Genomic DNA, 23,401 nt, shown 5'->3' on the forward strand with positions numbered 1-23,401 from the left:
CTGCCCCTGAACAAGGCAGTTAGTTAACCCACTGTTCCTAGGCCGTCATTGTAAATAAGAATTTGTTCTTACCTTACTTGCTGAGTTAAAAAAATATATATGTTTCTTAAATTAAAGACTGTTTTGTTCATATTATTTAATTGTAATGTTATGTTCATATTATTGATGACAACCCCAGCTTTTTGTTTAATGTTAGGCTAGTTTTGAAGGTCTTTATATTGCAATGTTTCCTTGTTACTGCTGGCAAGTTCCATTGATTACACACCTGAGAAAATAATTTTTACTTGGCAACATGATAAGATAGTTTGATTGGTTGGAACTGCCAGGTGTCAGGTGATAAGACTAGTATGACTGGCACATAAAAGTTCTTAGTCTCCGTTCTAGTATTATTTAGTCTCTTTCAGAACAACAAATTAGTCTAAAACATAATTGAATTAAACAAAGTTATAATGGATTGATTTATCAGATAGTCTAGATTTCATACCAAAATGATTACTATGATGTTACTATGCTAACTATTATCGATTATCATAACTTTTTTTTTAAATTCCCATCTCTACCTCACTTCTTTTACATCTCTACCCAGGAGTTGTGACTAACCCATTTGCTGCATTTTGTAACCATTAGAGAAATGGTCGCTGAGCTACATCTACACTGCCCTGTCAAGACCAGTAGAATTGCTTGGTATCCGTGAATTCACTGCCATGGGTCTGATGAACAACCAACAGATTGATTACTATGACAGTGTGTCAAAGAAGAAGATTCCCAAACAGGACTGGATGAGGGAGAAGCTGCCAGCAGACTACTGGGAAAAAGGCACTCAGTCACGCAAGAGCAAGGAGCAGTGGTTCAAAGTCAATGTTAACATCCTGTAGTTATTTTACTAAAACTCCAAGATAATTAACTTGCAATGCGCAAAGAAGACTGGACTTGACCATAGGTGTGTCATTGCCTCCTATAGAGTACCACAGTATGAGTCATAATACCCATAAAATCTAGCGGTCAAATGGAAATGGTTCCAATCGTTTTTCCACCATTAATTTTACCCATAGGGGATTTTATTAACACTTAACATAAGGGCTGTTTTGTGTAGACTTACCCTGGCGTGACGTTTTGATAACTAAATCTCTCAGACAAGGTGACTTTTATCAATATATTTGCCTGTATTTACCCCCAACAAATGAAATTCTAATTAGCTGCTAATGTGGCTATCATAAAGAACTACAAATGCCATGATGATCTGGACGAGATTGCCTAATCGAGGCAAAAGTAAGAATCTCTGGATTCACTATCTAATGTTAGCTAGATGTAGTATTTAATACATTTGCTACATTTCTTTAAAATGTACCTGTTAGCAAAGCTGACAGTTAGAGATGACGTGCTAGAGTTCGCAGGGATTTGTATTCTTTCATGATGTCTACTTTGATGCTAATTAGCATTTTCGAATCTGAGAGTAAATGGAGCCTAATACTGTACATATTGATAAAAGTCACCTTGTCAGAGAGAGATTTACATGGTTATCAAAACCAAGATAGACCACAGCTTGTCGTTTCCAATGGGAACAAATTATTCATAGTGGGCAGAACAAGCAAGGAGGCGGGCAGAGCCAAGCAGGCGCTAGCGATATCCTATTGGCGCGATCTAGTATACATCTGCATATTTCCGTTAGGGAATGACTACTTTGAAGTGCACCTGTGCTATAACTCAATTCACCTTTGCACTCATTCTAAACAGATTTTTTTAAACTTTTGCAAAGTGTAAAGTCTACAACTTAGTCGACTCTGTTCATAGCAGATTCTAGTTTTGGGAACAGAAAACTGTATTGACATGACAAATTAGCAGAATGTCGGCCAAAATCAACCTGGTTCCATCTTCTCCCACAGTCCACCAGTGGGCTTCCTCTCGGAAACACCAACCGGATGCTTCACATTTATACATCCATTAAAATATCTGTCTCATTGTTCTATCTGTGATGTCACTATGCAGTGGGTGGCCCCAGTTGATCAAGCTCTGCCGACTAAGAAGAAGTGGGACGGGGTGCAGATCCTCAACCAGTACACCAAGGGCTACCTGGAGAAGGAGTGTGTGGACTGGCTGTCCAAATTCATGGAATATGGGGACAAAGAACTCAGAGACTAATAAGGACTGTGAGTATTTACAAACAAGCTGACATTTGAATGGTCATCTGAACCTTAAATAGTGTAAATGTGGATTACAGAAAATAAACACTCCTGTTCTCTGTTTATTCCCTCTTTAGCTCCTCCAAAGGTCTATGTATTTTCTAAAAAGGCCAAAACTGGTTTCTATCCCAGAGATGTGTTCATTCAAATGAAGAAGAATGGTGTCCCATTGACCGAACATGATGGAGTGCAGTCTGCAGGAGTCCTACCCAATGATGATGACACTTACACTCATCCTGATCTGGTATTACTCCACTCATACAGGAGTAATAAAGGCCCAGTGATAAAGGATGACGCTAGCACCACGTCCTCTGATTCTGCTGATGTTATTCAAAAGTATTGTCAGTTATTTTATTGTATATTTCTTAAGTACATAGTGAATGCAGCTGAAACTGTGGAAGTGCTGATGTTAGTTCTGCTGTTCCAGGTCAAGGCAGCAACGAACGTCTAGACAGGAAGGCAATGCTGACAAATGGAGGTAACATAATTTATCCTTTTATTTTACATTTAAAAAAGTAATACAATCATGGCCTCCCATCTCATTCTTAAAAGTTGCAGTTTTTTTTCTGGTGATAATTGTTGTTGATTGTATAACAAACAGTATCTGAGCACTTAACAGATTTGGTGCCAGCAGCCATACCACCCTGCATCCAACTACAGGCATTGACACTACAAACCATATATTAACCAACATCCCCAAACACCCCAACAAATATCAACATCAAGAGACTACATGGACATGTAACAATAACACACCACTACTATTTATTTCTTTAGGTTCATGAAATGGGTCCCTGTCCACCCACGACTCTGGTAATATTAAACTTCTATTGTAATTCATAGAGTTCTCCAAATGATTGTATTATTGTTATTAGAATTCCTACTGTTACTGCAGCTATAGCCCTGAGTATAAAGAGCAAGCAGTCATTCCCATAATGACTTTATTGCTCTTTTCTCTCAGACATTAAAGTGACTGACAGCGCATCCAAACCAAAGAACGTGTGATTCTGTTTTGTTAATCAACAAATACTGTGAATCTGGATGTATTCACTTCCAAGCATTTACCATTCTGCTCAGATAGGCTTGTGAGGCCTTGTGAGAATAAAATGTGCCAAAAGAAATGTATTTTCACTTGAATAACATTTTTGTGAATCACATTTTAGATATAGAAAATGAACATTGTGTTTTTCATAGATTTTTTCTTCTTCTTCGTGACAGATTTATTGGTATTGGAACCGTAATGTGTTATGGTTGTTTATTTTAACCTAGAGCCCAATCATTTCAACCACTACACACACACACAGACAACACTTATTTAAATATATATTTGGTAAGTATAAATCACTGCTTTAATAAAGGACTCCTTTATGAACCAATGTGAACGCCACAGTAGCCCTTACAGTAAGTGTTCAACAATGCATGCCACATTGTACTCTTCCAATAATTATTGGACCCCTGTTATGCGTTTGAGTCATTATAATAATGAAAGATAGCAATGAATAAAGGTACGTCTATATATACTGCATGAAGTAGACCTAGTTTCAGTTACAGTTTACATAACCAACCAAACTTGTTTGACCACGTTCCATGAGGAAAGACTAGAGCTCTCCTGGTTGTGAAAGCCAAGGTACTCTACTATGTGGCACACTATGGGGCACACCTTCGAATTTGACACAGACTTTATTTAGGATAGGCATATTATTATTATTTTCGGGGCATTTAACATTCATGTGTGCGTTCAAAATGTATGTCGTCGTACTTTTGTTCCTTTTTGCGACACTTTCGACGGTGGACAGCGGTAAGAACATTTATTTCTCTGTCTTGTTGCTAAAGGTGAAAGTAAAATGTTTTTTGGCTGAGTTGCTATAGACCTAGGGGGAAAAAGTATATCGAGAAATTATTATTATAGAGGTACATTTTGACGATTCATGTTCAATTATTGTATCATGAAAATTGTAGGTTAAGTTATTTATTGTTCTGTTGAAAATGTTTGCAAACTGTCAAAAATAATAATTACTTACTTAATAACTACAACGTCCCAACATTTTTATTTAGTTATTAAAACTGTATTGATAATTAGGCTACAATGTTTATGTTTTGCCTCTTGCTGCCAAGTTCCATTGACTGTACCTGACTGTACACCTGTGAAAACTATCTCACCTGGCAACAGAAAAGGACAGTTTGATTGGTTGGAAATGCTATGGTGCCGACTAGCCTAGCGTACAATTTATTTGATCCAGGATCAGTTTTTTTAGTTTGGTCTCTTTCAATAACCATTGTAGGCTAAGAGGTGAACAAAAATTTTATGATTTTTTAAATACAAATAATATAAAAAATGTAACAGATTGATTGAGGTACATTTTATCACCATCATCCCTTCATTTACTATTCTAATTAATTTGATATTCCTTAAAAAATCATCCCCAATTCTTTTGGTCTTTGAAGAAGCATCTCTACTCAGGAGTCACGACTAACTCATCTTTCACTTTTTGTGACCATTAGAGAAATGGTCGCTGAATTACATCTACACTGCCCTGTCAAGGCCAGTAGAATTGCCTGGTATCCATGAGTTCACTGCCATGGGTCTGATGAACAACCAACAGATCGATTACTATGACAGTGTGTCAAAGAAGAAGATTCCCAAACAGGACTGGATGAAGGAGAAGCTGCCAGCAGACTACTGGGAAAAAGGTACTCAGTCACGCAAGAGCAAGGAGCAGTGGTTCAAAGTCAACGTCAACATCTTGATGGATCGCATGAGGCACAACAACACCGGTGAGAAACAACACAGCATTTGTGTCACTCTACATAGCTTACTGTAGATATTTTACTAAAACTCCAAGACTTGACCATAACATAGGTGAGTCATTCCCTCTCCTATTCTACTTGTTTTTCCTCTCAGATGTCCATATTCTTCAGTGGAAACATGGCTGTGAGATTGAACAGCAGATTGACGGCACATTGAATTTCATAAAGGGCACCGACCAATACAGCTATGATGGTGACGACTTCCTGGCCTTTGATGATGCCACTATGCAGTGGGTGGCCCCAGTTGATCAAGCTCTGCCGACTAAGCGGAAGTGGGACGGGGTGCAGATCCTCAACCAGTACACCAAGGGATACCTGGAGAAGGAGTGTGTGGACTGGCTTTCCAAATTCATGGAATATGGGAAGAAGCATTTGAGAATGGATGATTGTGAGTACTTTTTGAATAGTGTTCTAAACCTCACATAGTGTAGCTTAACTATGGATAACTCAAAGGATCTTTTTACAACTCAGATAGTTCAGATACATTTTATTTTTAGATAGATATTGCTTCTAAAGCAGTCTATAGACACGGACTGACTGCAATCCTGATTGTGAGTACTTATGGACCTAAATAGTATAGCCTAACAAATGGTTAACAAAAACAACCATTTGTACATGTGAGATCAGAAATAATATTAATGTTCTCTGTTTATTCCCTCTTTAGCCCCTCCAAAGGTCTATGCATTTGCTAAAAAGGCCAAAACTGCAGGACATGTCAGACTGACCTGCATGGCCACAGGTTTCTATCCCAAAGATGTGTTAATGCATATTAAGAAGAATGGTGTTCCATTAACCAAACATGATGGAGTGCAGTCTACAGAAGCCCTACCCAATGATGATGACACCTACCAGATCAGGATGAGTGTGCAGATCCCAGAGGCAGATAAGGAAACTTATGAATGCTCTGTCAGCCATAGAGCATTGAAGGAACCAATTGTGGTAAAATGGGGTAAAGTAGTCCTTATATTCAATATACCGGTACTGTATGTATTTTCAACAAACCAGTTATTAGCATGGTTATCAATTGTGGTAAAATCAGACGTTTCTGAGTCTGTTAACAGGTCATGAATGCAGATTATTAAAATGTGACAACTGTTTTTCAAGCTCAATGTACAGTATGTTATTGTTAATGCTGAGTATGTCCTCTTATATTGTCTTCCTTGCAGATGGGAAATGCTGTGATTGTACCCAAGTAACAGGTGTTATCATTGGTGTGGTTGTTGCGGTGGTCCTCCTGCTCACCGGGGTTAGCTCACTGTTGGTTCTTTGGAAGAGAGGCAAAATATGTAAGTTTCTCACATTGTGAATGAATTTCATACAGTATGTTATTTTTCTTATTTGTATTGTTTTGTGAGATAAACTAAAGCGATTATGGTAATTTAGGCATGTCGAAACCTTTTTCGACATCAGGGCATGACTTTTAGTAAATCTCAAGTCAGGAGGTCAAAAAAAGAGAAGTGTTGTATATATTTTTTTCCTACCACGGTGTTTCCACTGTTTCTTCCACTGTTTCAGATACTCATTTAATAAAAAGCTGTCATATTTGGCATTAACATCTTGCTCCATTGTTTTAGTTCCTGGTAAAAAAGGAGCTCTACCACCTACTGGGATCCAGGCACCTCTAAATGGTACCGTTGATACAATGTCATGTTTTTTATCCTTCGTAGAACAATTACATGTGTAGCAGTAGCACAGCAATACCAAAGATCTGGTAGGGATATGTATAATGATGGTGTTAATTGTTGTGATTTAATTATGTCTTGTGATAATTAAATGAATGACAGCCCTCTAATCCTTGTTTTTACACATCAATCATTTTTATTAATCACATACAGATGAATAGTTTGACTTCTTATTGTCTACTTGTTGTTCTGGACAATACCGATTAGTATATAGCACAACATCAACCATGTACTTGCAAAGTTATTCTGTTCACATGACTCTGTTACTTTCAGGCAATGGAAATGGAGCAGCTGTTTTGAACATGCCTGGTAAGACTTACAAAACTCATAGTTGTAGAGTGGAGGTCATGTTATGTTTTACAGTTGTTAAAAGCAGATAAGGCTCCAATTTCTTTCATGCAACGGAGTGTAGATTATAATTGCAATTAAGAATGATTGACTTCTGGTATTGTAAAAAAACGCCTTCATGAAGTTATCAAAGGTTACTTTAACAATACAGCAAGGTCTGTCATGTTTGCTTTTTGTTGCAACGGTTGCTTTAATCACCTTTATCACAAATCATGTGGTATATAGACTTGTAAAATGATGGGACTGTGGAACAGTCTAAAGAATAACTAGCAATTAGACACTGAACATAGTGTGGGACAACATGACAAATGAATTCTAACTCATGAATTATCTGTACTGAGTAGGATTATTGTGACACTGACGTGAAATTAAAGTCAAATCTTCTATGTACTAGGTGGGTAGTTTCGATTCAGTCAAATCAGAGAGTGAATTACATTGCTATGATGATTTTTCCATTAATTCATAGAATTTTATTTGGGAATATGCATGCCTATAGAGGACCAATGATCATCACTGAAGGCTGTATATCTGTATCTAACTAAAGAGTGATTCTATTATCTTTTCCCAGTGAAAAAGGATGACGCTAGCAGCACTTCCTCTGACTCTGGTAATGTTATTAAAAAGTATTGTCAGTTATTTTATTGTATATTTCTTACGTACATAGTGAATGCAGTTGAAACTGTAGAAGTGCTGATGTTAGTTCTGCTGTTCCAGTTCAAGGCAGCAACGAACGTCTAGAGAGGGAGGCAATGCTGACTAATGGAGGTAACAATTTATCCTTGAGAAAATGTATAAAAAAATATATAATGTAGTACAATCACGGCCTCCTAATCTCATTTTTGTAAGTTACACATTTTTCTGGTGTTAGTTGTTGTTGTAAGTACTATTATGTATCTGAGCACTTAAAGGATTTGGTTCCTCCAGCCATACCACCATGTATCCAACTAGGCCACTGGCACATGTCCATCAACAGTACAAACCATATATTAACCAACATCCCCAAACACCCCAACATCCTTGGACAAATATCAGCATCATGAGACTACATTGACTTGTAATACTAACTGCACTATTACTATTTATTATTTAGTTGTAATTCTGTCAGGTTTGCTTTTTGATGCAAACTTTGCTTTAATAACCTTTATCACAAATCATGTGGTATATAGACTTGTAAAATGAAGGGACTGTGAATCATAGTCAAGAAAATGTTTCTCAAGGAAGGGAACACCTAAAGAAAAGCTAGCAATTAGACACTGAACATAGTGGGGGACAACATGACACATTTATTCTAACTAATGAATTATCTGTACTGAGTAGGATTATTGTGACACTGACGTGAAATTAAAGTCACATCTTCTATGTACTAGGTGGGTAGTTTCGATTCAGTCAAATCAGAGAGTGAATTACATTGCTATGATGATTTTTCCATTAATTCATAGAATTTTATTTGGGAATATGCATGCCTATAGAGGACCAATGATCATCACTGAAGGCTGTATATCTGTATCTAACTAAAGAGTGATTCTATTATCTTTTCCCAGTGAAAAAGGATGACGCTAGCAGCACTTCCTCTGACTCTGGTAATGTTATTAAAAAGTATTGTCAGTTATTTTATTGTATATTTCTTAAGTACACAGTGAATGCAGTTGAAACTGTGGAAGTGCTGATGTTAGTTCTGCTGTTCCAGGTCAAGGCAGCAACGAACGTCTAGAGGGAGGCAATGCTGACAAATGGAGGTAATATAATTTATCCTTAAAATATATATATAATGTAGTACAATCATGGCCCCCCAATCTCATTCTTGAAAGTTACACATTTTTCTGGTGTTAGTTGTTGTTGAAAGTACTATTATGTATCTGAGCACTTAAAGGATTTGGTTCCTCCAGCCATACCACCATGTATACAACTAGGCAACTGGCACATGTTCATCAACAGTACAAACCATATATTAACTAACATCCCCAAACACCCAGTGGTAGAAAAAGTACTCAATTGTCATACTTGAGTAAAAGTAAATATACCTTAATAGAAAATGACTCAAGTAAAAGTGAGTCCCCCAGTAAAATACTACTTGAGTAAAAGTCTAAAAGTATTTGGGTTTAAATATACTTAAGTATCAAAAGTAAATGTAATTTCTAAAATGTACTTAAGTATCAAAAGTAAAAGTATAAACCATTTCAAATTCCTTATATTAAGCAAACCAGACAGCACAATGTTCTTGTTATTGTGTTTAGTGAGTCTGCCAGATCAGAGGCAGTAGGGATGACCAGAGATGTTCTCTTGATAAGTGTGTGAATTGGTCCATTTCCTGTCAAAATGTAACGAGTACAAAAAATCGATCTATTTTTTCTTTAGGAATGTAGTGAAGTAAAAGTAAAAGTTGGCAAAAATATAAATAGCAAAGTAATGTTCAGATAACCAAAAAAACGACTTAAGTAGTACTTTAAAGTATTTTTACTTAAGTACTTTACACCACTGCAAACATCCCAACATCCTTTTACAAATATCAGCATCATGAGTCTACATGGATATGTAATGCTATCTGCACCATTACTATTTAGGTGTAATTCTTAGTTATCTAAATGATTGTATTATTGTTATTAGCATTTCTACTGTTCATGCAGCTATAGCCCTGAGTATAAAGAGCAAGCAGTCATTCCCATAATGACTTTCTCTCTCTATTCTCTCAGACATTGAGGAGTGACTGACAACACGTCTAAATCTAGCAAACAACATGTGATTCTGTTTCTCAACAAATACTGTCAATCTGGATGTGTACATTCCCAAGAATTTACCGTTTTGATCGGCTTGGATTTGAATACTTATTAATGAACGTTTTGATCTTTCGAATATCATAATAGAATTCCTTTTCAACAAATTGATTTGTAAATTGCCTATATTTTGGCCATTTAAATGTATTGGTATTGGAACCTTATTCTATTTCTATTGTAGATTGTTTATTTTAAACTAGAAACCAATCATTTAAATCGTTGCACACACATAAACACACATGCACTGAACTGCTTTTTAAATATGTTTTGTTTGAATTTTTCGGGGAAAGTATAAATCACTGCTTTAATAAAAGACTCCTTTATGAACCAATGTGAACGCCTCAGTATCCCTTATGTGTTCAACACTGCATGCCACATTTGACTGGTCCAATAAAGATTGGACCCTTGTTATGCTTTTGAGTCATTATAACAATGAAGGATACCAATGAATAAAGTTAAGATTATGCATATAGGCCTAGCTGCAGTTAACACAAGCAACCAAACTAGTTTGACCATGTTCCATGAGGAAAGATGGGACTTCACCTGTCAGGAGAGCCCAGGTTCACTGTCGTCGAACTGTGTGGTTCACCTGCGAATTTGACACAGAAATTATTTAGGATAGATATTCTTCTTATTATTTTTTTACTTTTGAACATAACAAGGCCAATGTAGTTGATTATAGCTGAGTATGTATGGTGATACTATTAGGTCACGTTTAGGTGAAAAAAGACTGTGGGGTTTACACAAAAAATGCACGAGGAACCATTTAGAAATAACACATTTTTGTTTTCATTGCAAAAGTTGCTTTTATCACTTATCGTAAACCATGTGGTACATTAGTCATAAACAGGACAGACAGAGGAGTTACTGTAGTTCTGATCCAGAACAGGTTTGTCAAGGAAGTAAAACACTGAAGAATAACAAGCATGCTGTTTGACACAATGAACCTAGGTGTACTTCACATACTTTCTAGGTGTACTTCACATACTTTCAGCTTTAGTATGAAGATCGACAAGGATAAGATCCTCCTTCAAGATCAAAACAACTTACTGATAAATGTTGTCATGTTCCCACACAAGAGCCTCATAGAGGAGAATTATTGTGGCAGAATACAATGACTTTGGGAAAAGCCAAAACTTTGTTTAATTTCAACGTCAGTTGACTTATCTTTTTTTATACATATAAAAATATATATTTATATTTATATATACATTTCTGACTTTAATATCCGATAGAGAGAAAGGATTACAGTGGGGAAAGATAGAGAGACATGACAGTAATATGATGTCATCATTTTCTTTATTATTGTCACGCTCGTCGTAATGAGTAGACCAAGGCGCAGCGTGCATAGAGTTCCACATATTTTGATAAAGAGAAACTCACCAAACAAAACAATAAAGAAGAAACGAAACGCTACTGGTATGCACTCAGGCAACTCAATGTAGACAAGACCCCACAACTAACAATGGGGAAAAGGGCTACCTAAATATGATCCCTAATCAGAGACAACGATAAACAGCTGTCTCTGATTGGGAACCATATCAGGGAAACATAGACATACAAAAACCTAGATGACCACCCTAGTCACTATCACGCCCCAAGCAACACAGAGAAAAAACAGCTTACTATGGTCAGGGCGTGACAATTATTTGTAATAATATAAGGATAATAAGTTTATCACAAGCTCTTTTTTAGGGAAGACCAGAGACAACCCCTCTCCTCTTGACTCAGGTAATGTTTAAAATGATTACCTCATTACGTTCTTTTGTGACATTGGTTTTGACTCGGTCTAACACGTAAACTGTGTAGGTGATGGGGTTTGACTGTTTTGCTGTTCTTTTTTCAGGTCAGGGTTCTAGTAAAATTTCTAGTGAAGGTTCTAGTCAGGAAGGATCTCCAACTGGCAGCCATGAAGATATTGATGAGAACCAACAACTGTTACCTGGTGACGGTCTGTATATATCAACCTCCCTCTCTGCATCAATTGCACCCTTTCGGGTTTGGGTCATCTAAATAAGTAACTGATAAATAAAGGTGAAAAAAATGAAAAATAAATTGCATGTGATCGTCTGCAACACGTGTGTAGATACCTGCATTCAGTATAGTTGCGTAGCTGCGCAAAATGTTATGCAGCATTGATGCAATGACTCAGTCTGTGTGTTCGAAGCGTCAGGGTCGTAACCAATGGAGACCTAAGCTGCAGCTAGAGTCATTCTGGCCTGGTATGTTAATTCTCAACTCATCCTTTATATGCTCGTGTAAAAAGGGGGTGTTTCCGTTATGCTGACATGCTCTCTGAGCTCCCTCGGGCGTGGCTACTTACTGGGCAAAGTATCATCAAAACTATGATCTTGTTAGAAAATTTAATAAAAAATATTCTCTTCATCCCTGGTATTTCCTACACAATGTAAAGGATGGAAACCTGACATACACAGTGTGAAAACTCTTCAAGTTACAATATTTTTGTTACATCATTTTTATACAATTTTTAATGACATTACAAAATAGACATTAATTTCCCATATTCCATCTCTCATCATCCCCTACATTTGGATGTTAAAAATATTGTCCCCGTATTCACTGTTGGACGTTCAAGTTTTTGTGCGGCAAAACGTCTCTGTAATAAAGAGATTCCAATCTCAATACTAAAGGGTAGAGAGAGAAAGTTTGCCCCTTTAGAGATTTACAATTTACGACCGGGCATGAGGTGTCATAAAACCCCCATACCAATCCCTCCTCCCCTCTGCAGGTGAGAGAGGTCTGGTGGATGTTGAGCCATTGTAACCTGATCATTGGATCCTCACAGGAGAGTCATGACACCATTATTCCTCCTCCACCAAACTTTACAGTTGGCACTATGCATTGGGGCAGGTAGCGTTCTCCTGGCATCCACCAAACCCAGATTAATCCATCAGACTGCCAGATGGTGAAGTGTGATTCATCACTCCAGCTGACGCTTGGCATTGCGCATGGTGATCTTAGGCTTATTTGCAGCTGCTCGGCCATGGAAACCCATTTCATGAAGCTCCCGACTAACAGGTATTGTGCTGACGTTGCTTCCTGAGGCAGTTTGTAACTTGGTAGTGAACGCTTCAGCATTCGGCAGTCCCATTCTGTGAGCTTGTGTGGCCTACCACTTCGCGGTTGAGCCGTTGTTGCTCTTAGTCGTTTCAACTTCGCAATAACAGCGCTTACAGTTGACCGGGGCAGCTCTAGCAGGGCAGAAATTTTATGAACTTACCAGACTGAAGGTGCTCCAGTCTGGGCTAGGAGGACCCAGAGCCCACACAGATTAAAGAGGAACAGAAGGAACTCAAGACCAGCCCTGAGGAAGTGCAGCTTCAAGGTCAATAGGCTAATACCAAAGAGTTAATGTGCATTTCTCGCTGTGTGAAAAGTGAATGGGATCAGGAGGACCCACTTCAGTCCTTGTCTCTTCCCAAAACCCAGACTGTGGAGAACAGAGAGTGACTCTAAACTAGTGGATCTAAAATATTTTGGTGCTGTGACCCAGCTAAAGTGTTAAGACATTCCCTGTGACCCTCCAGATAATCAAAACAATGCCTCCAGCTACATCTCAGCTGTAAGCAGCGACTTAGTAGGACTTTACAGCAGCGCACGCACCATTGGATCCCGACCCACCAGCGGGAGAACACTGTTCAAAATGTAACACCACGTTTAACAAATGCCACTGTGGCGAAGCATTTGCTCTGAAAGCTGGCCTACAGAGACATGTCACTCTTGCCAGGGAGAGACCCAGCAAATGCCCCTTCTGCAAAAACCGCTACAACTCCACCTGTCAACTCAAGGCCCATGTCCCACTCTGTTAGACAGCAAAAACACAACCTGCTGCAACTCCTCAGTACAACCAAGAAGAGAATGTACTTCACCTACCACTGAACACAGCAGGGCAGGCCAAAACTAAACGGCGGGCACTGGTTGGACCACCTTTGATCATGACAAATGTCTGTAATAAAGATCTTTTGTGGGGGGAAAAACTCATTCTGATTGGCTGGGCCTGGCTCCCAAGTTGGTGGGACAATGCCCTCCAAGATCCATCCATGGCTACACCCCTCCCCAGTCATGTGAAATCCATAGATTAGGGCGTCATTTATTTATTTAAACTGTAACTGTAAAAAAAATCATCTTGTGTTTATATTTTTGTTCAGTATATAATAATGCTATGGTAAATTTAAGCATTTTATGATTATTCCTCGTGACTCCTCGTTTTGTTCAACAGTTTGTCATGGTTGTTATGATATCAATATGTGCACGCAGTTTAGAGTTTCAAGTTTTAATGTCATGTGCACAAGTACAGTGAAACGCCTTTCTTGTAAGCCATGAACCCAACAATGCAGTAATCAATAAGGAGATGTATAGATGTTTGTGATGATATTGTGCACAGTGAGTGCCAGGAAATGTGCGTATGCAATATCAAGTAACCCAACCCCACCCCTAATATGACAATATGAGGTCTTTGTACTTTAATAAATGGTCTGTATTAACTAATGGAAGTATAGGATGTCTTTTATTTACTCGTTGTCTAAAAGCATTTTTCAACAGAACAGATAGCTGAAGTAAATTCCTATCAGTCAAATCGGAGAAGTCGTACCTTACTATTTTTATTTTAGACTTTTTTTACCATTTTTTTTCTCCCTCTCATCGCTGCAACTCCCGTACCGACCCGGAGAGGTGAAGGTCGAGAACCGTGCGTCCTCCGAAACACAACCCAACCAAGCCGCACTGCTTCTTGACACAATGCCCACTTAACCCGGAAGCCAGCCGCACCAATGGTGTCAGCGTGCACTGCGCCCGGCCCACCACAGGAGTCGCTAGTGCGCGATGGGACAAGGACATCCATGCCGGCCAAACCCTCCCCTAACCTGTACGACGCTGGGACAATTGTGCGCTGCCCCATGGGTCTCATGGTTGCGGTCGGCTGTGACAGAGCCTGGATTCGAACCCAGAATCTCTAGTGGCACAGCGATGCAGTGCCTTAGTAAGTCGTACCTTACTAGACTGCTTTTAACAGACCTGGTTTAGTTAGGATCATGCTACAATCCTCTTAGACATGATCTGGATCTTTGGCAATTAGGAAGTATTTTTTAAACCTCCTGCTTTGGGCTGGATGTTTCAATGTGTAGTTCATACATGTATAATCTATGAGCAGAATTACTGTTGTACCTCAATTGGCCACAAAGTCCCTAGTTTGAAAGCAACTGTTTTCTGAAAGATGTGAAGCACCTTTTTCCCCCACATGGGCCAGCCCCCTAGCAATTAGAGTTTCAGCCAATGAGCTTCAGCCCCTCGCCATTTGACTAACAGCTAGCAAGATGCACACACAGCAGAACAAGAGAGGGAGCACATATCTGCACATATGTGACATAGAAAGCAATTTTCAGGGCCCACTTTTGGCTCGTGAGCACTACTTTCATAACTACTGGCTAAAAAGTATACAAACGTACAGGAGAATCTCTTTAAAAGGAGAATTTACTAAGCACACAGGACTGTCCTCTGTGAGGATAACCTCTGTTTAGTCATTCATTTAATCTATAGTGTGGGAGTGACCTCAATAAACCACTTATGATTGTGTCGTGGAAATTTTTAAACAGTGTCGTGGAAATTACCACTAGAGACACTCAAAGTCAATCTTAAATGAATCATTGTTTTGTCAGCGTGCAGGAGAGGTTCCAAAAACCGTAATGCACCATTGTGATTTTTACATGGCAAACAGAAAGCAAAAGAGAAGTTATCTTTTGTGTTGGAAAATCAGACATAGTTGGTGTATGATCATTATAGAAGTCTGGTTGAATGACGTTTTTACTTGAATAGTTCAAATGGGAAAAGTGACTGATCCAGAGTATTTATGAACTATGTAATGATTGGGATTATGTCAGGAACCGGACAATGGAATTCTTTCAGGTGTGTCTGTGTCCTCCCCGTGAGATGACCTTGATGACTGAGACCTTAATGCAGTTTCTTCAAATCCTAATGATTCACTTCACAATAATTGGACACTTTACAGTCCATCAGTTAAGTAAGACCTGTTTCCAAGTCAGAAGAATGTAGATGTCAGAGTTGCATTACACTTGTGTGTCAAGGGCCCGATTAACCAATCAGGGACAGAGGACACGATGCTGTCAGCTGATAAACTCTTAATTTATGGGGTATTTAAAAGGTCCGAGTGATGTCAAGGCAGAAACACTGAAAACTCTACAAGGTAAGCCAATGGATATATCAATGCTAATGTGGTTGGTATTAGGGGTGGACGTTGATATTTAGTTTATTTCTGTGTACTAATATGTACAGCAGGTACATATGATTCAGTGCTTACATAGTAAATGGTTCTAAGTAAATATCTGTAGAAATCTGTGCTGCTGTCCTATCTTATCTAACCCACTTAGTGCTATTTCAGGGTAAAATAATATTTTTGTGTGGGAAGAAGGAATGCTGTGTTATGATGTTTATCTTCTTTGTTGCACCACAACACCACCATATTTTTAAATTCTTGAATAGGGCCCTAAGAATCAGGGCAAATATCTGGATGGTTTGCAATTTATGATGCATTGACTCTTTTCACATGTTGTGATTTATTTCACAACTACTTTCCAACAACCTATAGATGAGATTATCTTCGTTCCTTCTCTGTGACCCTCTCAGCCGATGATCACTCTTTTGTCACTGGCTCTGCTGGTTCCCATCCCAGGGGCACACGGGCACCCCCACTTCCCCCTTGCCATCCTGCCCACATTGGAGAACCCTGAGTGGGAGGCTGACTTACTCCAGCTCCAGGCCTCCCTCGATGTCCCAGGGGCTGTAGCTGCAGCGGGCCTCCGCTCTTGGGGCCCGCTGCCGGAGCTGGGACCAGAGGACCCACGTCTGGGCCTGCTCAGGGAGCTGGTGGCAGAGAATGGCTGGGGTCCCTTCCCCAGCCACCCTATGGAAACTATGCACTACCAAGAGGGGGAAGAAAGAGGAATGAGGCTATCACGTCCATCATCGGCGGGCTGCAGGTTTTCAATAGAGAGAAGGGAGTCTTCGGGTTCCGGAAGGAAGTAACAAAGGAGGGAGGGGTCAGGAAAAAGAGGAGGCACTTGGACTTCTGGAGTGTGGGGAACTTGGAAAAGGGTAAGGTAGAGGGGCTGGAGTATGAAGATGATGAAGGGAGGGATGAGTTGACAGTAGAGATGTACTGATTGACACTTATGTCAGAGCAATCAATCATTACATTATGATGAGATGTGTATCATCAGAGAAAAAGAGAAAGAGACTGACAAGCCGATAAACAGAAAGTTTGCCAAGTGGTCAGAAAATGTCTGTCAATGTAAAATACAAAGTATCATAATTGTAACATAATACAATTATTGAGTGTATGTGAATGTTTATTTTATGTTGTCCATGATTTAAGTTTACCATTCCTACCTACAGTGAAAAATCACAGTTGATAGCCTTTATTTTTTATTTTAAATTAAATGTAAAATTGCAACACAATAACAAATGAACATCACTTCAAGTATATTTTCTTTTAACAAACATAAAATAACATTAAAGTAAAGCAAATATAAATCACTACACATGAATTGTCAGTAACAACAGTTTCAACAGTTTAAGTACCTCATATAAAATAAAGAGAATAAGGTCAGGGGTTACATTTGCGTAAATCTATGAGAGTTGTAAGAATACATTTTTTTTGTTGACTTATTCTAGAGATTTGATAAAATATTTGATTTCAAGTAAAAAATGTATTATATTTTCACAGCCGTAGCTATAAATCAAATCAAATCAAATGTTATTTGTCACATACACATGGTTAGCAGATGTTAATGCGAGTTAATACGAGTGTAGCGAAATGCTTGTGCTTCTAGTTCCGACAATGCAGTAATAACCAACGAGTAATCTAACCTAACAATTCCACAACTACTACCTTATACACACACAAGTGTAAAGGGATAAAGAATATGTACATAAAGATATATGAATGAGTGATGGTACAGAACGGCATAGGCAAGATGCAGTAGATGGTATAGGGTACAGTATATACATATGAGATGAGTAATGTAGGGTATGTAAACATTATATTAAGTGGCATTGTTTAAAGTGGCTAGTGATACATTTTTACATACATTTCCATCAACTCCCATTATTAAAGTGGCTGGAGTTGAGTCAGTATGTTGGCAGCAACCACCAAATGTTAGTGGTGGCTGTTTAACAGTCTGATGGCCTTGAGATAGAAGCTGTTTTTCAGTCTCTCGGTCCCTGCTTTGATGCACCTGTACTGACCACGCCTTCTGGATGATAGCGGGGTGAACAGGCAGTGGCTCGGGTGGTTGTTGTCCTTGATGATCTTTATGGCCTTCCTGTGACATCGGGTGGTGTAGGTGTCCTGGAGGGCAGGTAGTTTGCCCCCGGTGATGCGTTGTGCAGACCTCACTACCCTCTGGAGAGCCTTACGGTTGTGGGCGGAGCAGTTGCCGTACCAGGCGCTGATACAGCCCGACAGGATGCTCTCGATTGTGCATCTGTAGAAGTTTGTGAGTGCTTTTGGTGACAAGCCGAATTTCTTCAGCCTCCTGAGGTTGAAGAGGCGCTGCTGTGCCTTCTTCACAACGCTGTCTGTGTGGGTGGACCAATTCAGTTTGTCCGTGATGTGTACGCCGAGGAACTTAAAACGTACTACCCTCTCCACTACTGTCCTGACAATGTGGATAGGGGGGTGCTCCCTCTGCTGTTTCCTGAAGTCCACAATCATCTCCTTTGTTTTGTTGACGTTGAGTGTGAGGTTATTTTCCTGACACCACACTCCGAGGGCCCTCACCTCCTCCCTGTAGGCCGCCTCGTCGTTGTTGGTAATCAAGCCTACCACTGTAGTGTCGTCCACAAACTTGATTGACAGGAACAACAGGTGAGGCTGTTAGTCTGAGCAGACAGTCAGAACAAATGTGTGTACAGTTGAGCATTTAGTTAATTATATTCATTTAAATCTTATGATTATTCATATCTTAATATTTCTTATATTTTTCTTCAGTATGATTGCACAGCCTACATCCATGGAAACCTCCCACGCCCTATTTTACCTGACAACAGCTAGGTTTATTTCAAAATCGAAAATCATTGGATAGAAATACTCTTCAAAGAACAAGGAAAGCAACGCAGGGGAAAAAAGTAGGCAGCATTTCAATCTCATAAAAGACACACCCTCCTCCACTTACCCTCGCCTTCCCCCCTTGGGGGAATCCCTGCGACTATCTTTGTCGTCGGTCCAAATGATTAGCCAAGCAAGGGAAGTTGGCAACGTAAACCCCTCAGCCCTCGTGTTTTGTCGAGTTTGTACACTCGCAATCAAAGATATTCTCATCTATCAGTGGTACAATTATGTCCCTCCAGTGCCTGAAACTAGTGATGGGTTTTTCGCGAATGAGTGGGCTCTAAGAGTCGGCTCTTGTCGGTGAACATTGCATATCAGAAGAGCCAAATCTATTTATTTACATTTTTTTAAATTAAGATATGAATAATCATAAGATTTAAATGAATATAATTAACTAAATGCTCAACTGTACACACATTTGTTCTGACTGTCTGCCCAGACTAACAGCCTCACCTGTTGTTCCTGTCAATCAGACATGCAGTGTCAACCCTTGGAGGTTGGACAGCTGTGAAAACAACAGCTGGAAAATGTGTCAGAAGCACAGTAGCATTTGGATGCATTTTTTAAAATGTAGACAATGTTAGAGCACAGTGTAAAATGTGCCAAAACAAAATCTCATATAAAGCCAGTTCTACGCACAACTTACACCGGCATATGCGAACTGTGCACCCAACTGTGAAGCTAGCTGTAGCGGAGCTTCGAGAAACTAGCGGGCCTGCTAGTGATAGTGGTGGAGCCAGCACCTCCACACGTGGAGATGTATCCACTCAGTCAAGTAGGACTACTCCGCGACCCACAGCAATGCAGTCTTCTATGGACCAGTTTATGCCAAAGTCTATGTCTGTAGCAAAACAAGGCCAAATTGATATTGCATTGGCTAAAATGCTTGCCACCGATTTCCAGCCATTTTCGATTGTGGAGGACAGAGGTTTTAGAAATTATAGCAATAGTTTAAATCCATTGTACACAATTCCAAGCAGGAAAACCCTTTCAAAATCACTTATTCCTCAACTGTATGAGAGCACACAGGCGTCAGTGCGGGAAAGAGTCCATAAAGCTACTGCAGTTTGCCTTACCTCTGACTGCTGGACATCAAGGGTAACCGCTTCTTACATGTCGGTTACATGTCACTTCATTAAAGATTTTTCGATGTCTAGCTGTCTTCTGGACTGCTTTGAGTTCAGCGACAGACACACCTCAGAGATCTTGGCAGAGGACCTGTTGACAGTGGCCAGAGAATGGCAAGTAGATGGAAATGTGGTCTGTTGTGTTAGCGACAATGCAGCTAACATAACCAAAGCCATGAAAAATTTAAAATGGACCCATCATCCATGTCTTGCCCACACAATCAACCTGATTATAAGAGATGCTCTGAAGGTGATGAAGCCCACTGTGGACAAAGTGAAAGCAGTTGTGGAATACTTCCACAGGAACACAGTAGGTGCTGAAAACTAAAGTCTACACAACTCCAGATGGGGATGCCTGAGCTGAGGCCTAAACAAGACTGCACTACAAGGTGGAATTCAACATTTTAGATGGAGTAGAAGCACCAGCAGTAGTGACACAAACGTCTACTGTTTGGATGCTGTTTGACGAGAGAGCAACTGGGGATGCAGTACGAAGGAATTTCTCAGCAGATGCCATAATGGAGGTCCGGTCCATATATATGTCATATATGTCTATGTTGGCCTGGTATGGTTCCCAATCAGAGGCAGGTGTTTATCAGTTTATCGTTGTCTCTGATTGGGGATCATATTTAGGTAGCAATTTCCCCATTGTGCTTTGTGGGATCTTGTCTAGGTATAGTTGCCTGTGAGCACTACTCTGAGCTTCACGGTTCGTTTGTTCGCTTTATTGTTTTTGTTTAAGTTTCTCTTCCAAATAAAAGGATGGAAACATACCACGCTGCATCTTGGTCCACTCCTTATAACGATCGTGACACAGTAAGTCATTTTGATGACTTGCCATCAACAAGTTCCCCTTCTGACTCAGTCCTTGTCAATAAGAGTCTTGTAGACAGCCGCGCTGCAACCATAGCTGAACTTAAAGTGGCAGGTGTAGGTGAAACCACCATTAACTCATTGGTCATTTCCATGGAAGAGATAGTTGATGATATTCAAGCTAAAGAAGCTGTGAAGTGTGTCTATACAGGAGACAAGTAAAATAGATCAGTGTTTAGAAAAAATGTAATCCTTTTGGTGTATTAAATTCTAAAAGTAAGAGAAGGCAGTACTTTACAGAAAAGTGGGGAAGGGTAGACCCAGTTGAATACGTTCTTGGTTCAAGATTTGATACACAACGCAATCGGACTACTGAAGGCTATGATCAAATTGTTGTTACTGATAAATTTGTTTACATCCCAATTTTGAAAACATGTGTTTATTTACAAACACCCTAATATAAAGGAGATGATGCAGACTGATTCCAGTTCAAGAAAACGTTGACTTATGTGATGGAGATCTGTTCAAGAGGCATGCTCTATTTTCAAAACAAGCATGCAATTCAGATACAGCTTTTCTATGATTTTTAAACTGCAAATCCTCTTGGATCAAAACAGGAAATACATAAATTAGTAGCAATCTATTTCACCTTATGGAATTTTTCTCAAGTTCAACTCATTTCTGCTTAACATTCATTTGGTTGCTTTATTTCATGCCCAAGACGTTAAAACATATGGCTTTTCTAAAATACTTGATCCAATTGTGCAGGATATTAAAGTACTTGAGGGATGGAATTATGGTCCCCTTGTATGATCAACCAGCGTATGGAACTATTGTCCAAGTTACAGGTGACAACCTTGGTCTTCACTGTTTATTTGGTTTTGTTGAATCATTCAGTGCCAGATATTGTTGCCGTTTTTGTCTTGCTGAGAAAGAGGACTTTCAGACTGAATTTGAAGATTCACCCAAGATAGTTATGCGAACTCGAGCACTTCATGCAGAACACTGCCCAAAAAAAAATGAATCCCAGTCTTCCCTATGTGATGGGTTGTCACGTTCGTCATAATGATGAGACCAAGGCGCAACGTGAGTAGAGTTCCACATAATTTTAATGAACTGAAACTCACCTAACAAAACAACAAACAAAACGTGAAGCTACTGATGTGCACTAAGGAAACTATACACAGACAAGATGCCACAACACAAATGAGGCAAATGGCTACCTAAATATGATCCCCAATCCTAGACAACGATAAACAGCTGTCTCTGATTGGGAACCATATCAGGCCAACATAGACATACAAAACCCCTAGACATACAAAAACCCTAGACATACAAAAACTAGAGTACCCATCCTAGTCACACCCTGACCTAACCAAAATACACTGCTCAAAAAAATAAAGGGAACACTTAAACAACACAATGTAACTCCAAGTCAATCACACTTCTGTGAAATCAAACTGTCCACTTAGGAAGCAACACTGATTGACAATAAATTTCACATGCTGTTGTGTAAATGAAATAGACAACAGGTGGAAATTATAGGCAATTAGCAAGACACCCCCAATAAAGGAGTGGTTCTGCAGGTGTTGACCACAGACCACTTCTCAGTTCCTATGCTTCCTGGCTGATGTTTTGGTCACTTTTGAATGCTGGCGGTGCTTTCACTCTAGTGGTAGCATGAGACGGAGTCTACAACCCACACAAGTGGCTCAGGTAGTGCAGCTCATCCAGGATGGCACATCAATGTGCCATCAGCTGTGTCTGATGCCACAGCATCAGCTGTGGCAAGAAGGTTTGCTGTGTCTGTCAGCGTAGTGTCCAGAGCATGGAGGCGCTACCAGGAGACAGGCCAGTACATCAGGAGACGTGGAGGAGGCCGTAGGAAGGCAACAACCCAGCAGCAGGACCACTACCTCCACCTTTGTGCAAGAAGGAGCAGAAGGAGCACTGCCAGAGCCCTGCAAAATGACCTCCAGCAGGCCACAAATGTGCATGTGTCTGCTCAAACGGTCAGAAACAGACTCCATGAGGGTGGTATGAGGGCCCGACGTCCACAGGTGGGGGTTATGCTTACAGCCCAACACCGTGCAGGACGTTTGGCATTTGCCAGAGAACACCAAGATTGGCAAATGCGCCCTGTGCTCTTCACAGATGAAAGCAGGTTCACACTGAGCACATGTGACAGACGTGACAGTCTGGAGACGCCGTGGAGAACGTTCTGCTGCCTGCAACATCCTCCAGCATGACCGGTTTGGCGGTGGGTCAGTCATGGTGTGGGGTGGCATTTCTTTGGGGGGCCGCACAGCCCTCCATGGGCTCGCCAGAGGTAGCCTGACTGCCATTAGTTACCGAGATGAGATCCTCAGACCCTTTGTGAGACCATATGCTGGTGCGGTTGGACCTGGGTTCCTCCTAATGCAAGACAATGCTAGACCTCATGTGGCTGGAGTGTGTCAGCAGTTCCTGCAAGAGGAAGGCATTGATGCTATGGACTGGCCCGCCCGTTCCCCAGACCTGAATCCAA

At 40.0% G+C, this 23,401-nt stretch overlaps 2 protein-coding genes and 1 long non-coding RNA gene across 4 annotated transcripts in view; all 3 read left to right on the forward strand.

Annotated features, from left to right (window-relative positions):
- Positions 1-620: 620 nt before the first annotated feature.
- Positions 621-2,395, forward strand: LOC139555401 (major histocompatibility complex class I-related gene protein-like; the record flags this gene model as incomplete). The annotated part of the gene is made up of 4 exons (XM_071369149.1): positions 621-871; positions 1,094-1,103; positions 1,843-2,147; positions 2,258-2,395. Coding segments are annotated over 3 exons (558 nt in total), but the record flags the coding sequence as incomplete, so codon positions are not given.
- A 1,393-nt stretch (positions 2,396-3,788) lies between these two features.
- Positions 3,789-23,401, forward strand: part of LOC139554674 (major histocompatibility complex class I-related gene protein-like) — a 29,522-nt gene continuing 9,909 nt past the window's right edge. The window contains exons 1-12 of one of the 2 annotated variants that reach the window (XM_071367690.1): positions 3,789-3,978; positions 4,683-4,955; positions 5,083-5,376; positions 5,653-5,937; positions 6,155-6,274; positions 6,563-6,616; positions 6,944-6,979; positions 7,587-7,625; positions 7,733-7,783; positions 8,560-8,598; positions 8,706-8,754; positions 9,709-10,120. In XM_071367690.1, coding sequence (XP_071223791.1) covers positions 3,909-3,978; positions 4,683-4,955; positions 5,083-5,376; positions 5,653-5,937; positions 6,155-6,274; positions 6,563-6,616; positions 6,944-6,979; positions 7,587-7,625; positions 7,733-7,783; positions 8,560-8,598; positions 8,706-8,754; positions 9,709-9,715 — 1,317 coding nt within the window. In that variant the 5' untranslated portion in view covers positions 3,789-3,908 and the 3' untranslated portion in view covers positions 9,716-10,120. Of the gene's footprint in view, positions 3,979-4,682; positions 4,956-5,082; positions 5,377-5,652; positions 5,938-6,154; positions 6,275-6,562; positions 6,617-6,943; positions 6,980-7,586; positions 7,626-7,732; positions 7,784-8,559; positions 8,599-8,705; positions 8,755-9,708; positions 10,121-23,401 lie in introns of those variants that run through there. The other variant, XM_071367695.1, reaches the window with a different exon arrangement.
- On the forward strand, positions 11,374-14,298 carry LOC139554298 (uncharacterized). Its single transcript, XR_011670809.1, has 2 exons — positions 11,374-11,520; positions 11,636-14,298. It is a non-coding gene; the product is annotated as an uncharacterized lncRNA (long non-coding RNA).

The sequence above is a fragment of the Salvelinus alpinus genome, chromosome 26, assembly GCF_045679555.1.
Source record: "Salvelinus alpinus chromosome 26, SLU_Salpinus.1, whole genome shotgun sequence".
Classification (NCBI taxonomy): Eukaryota; Metazoa; Chordata; class Actinopteri; order Salmoniformes; family Salmonidae; genus Salvelinus; species Salvelinus alpinus.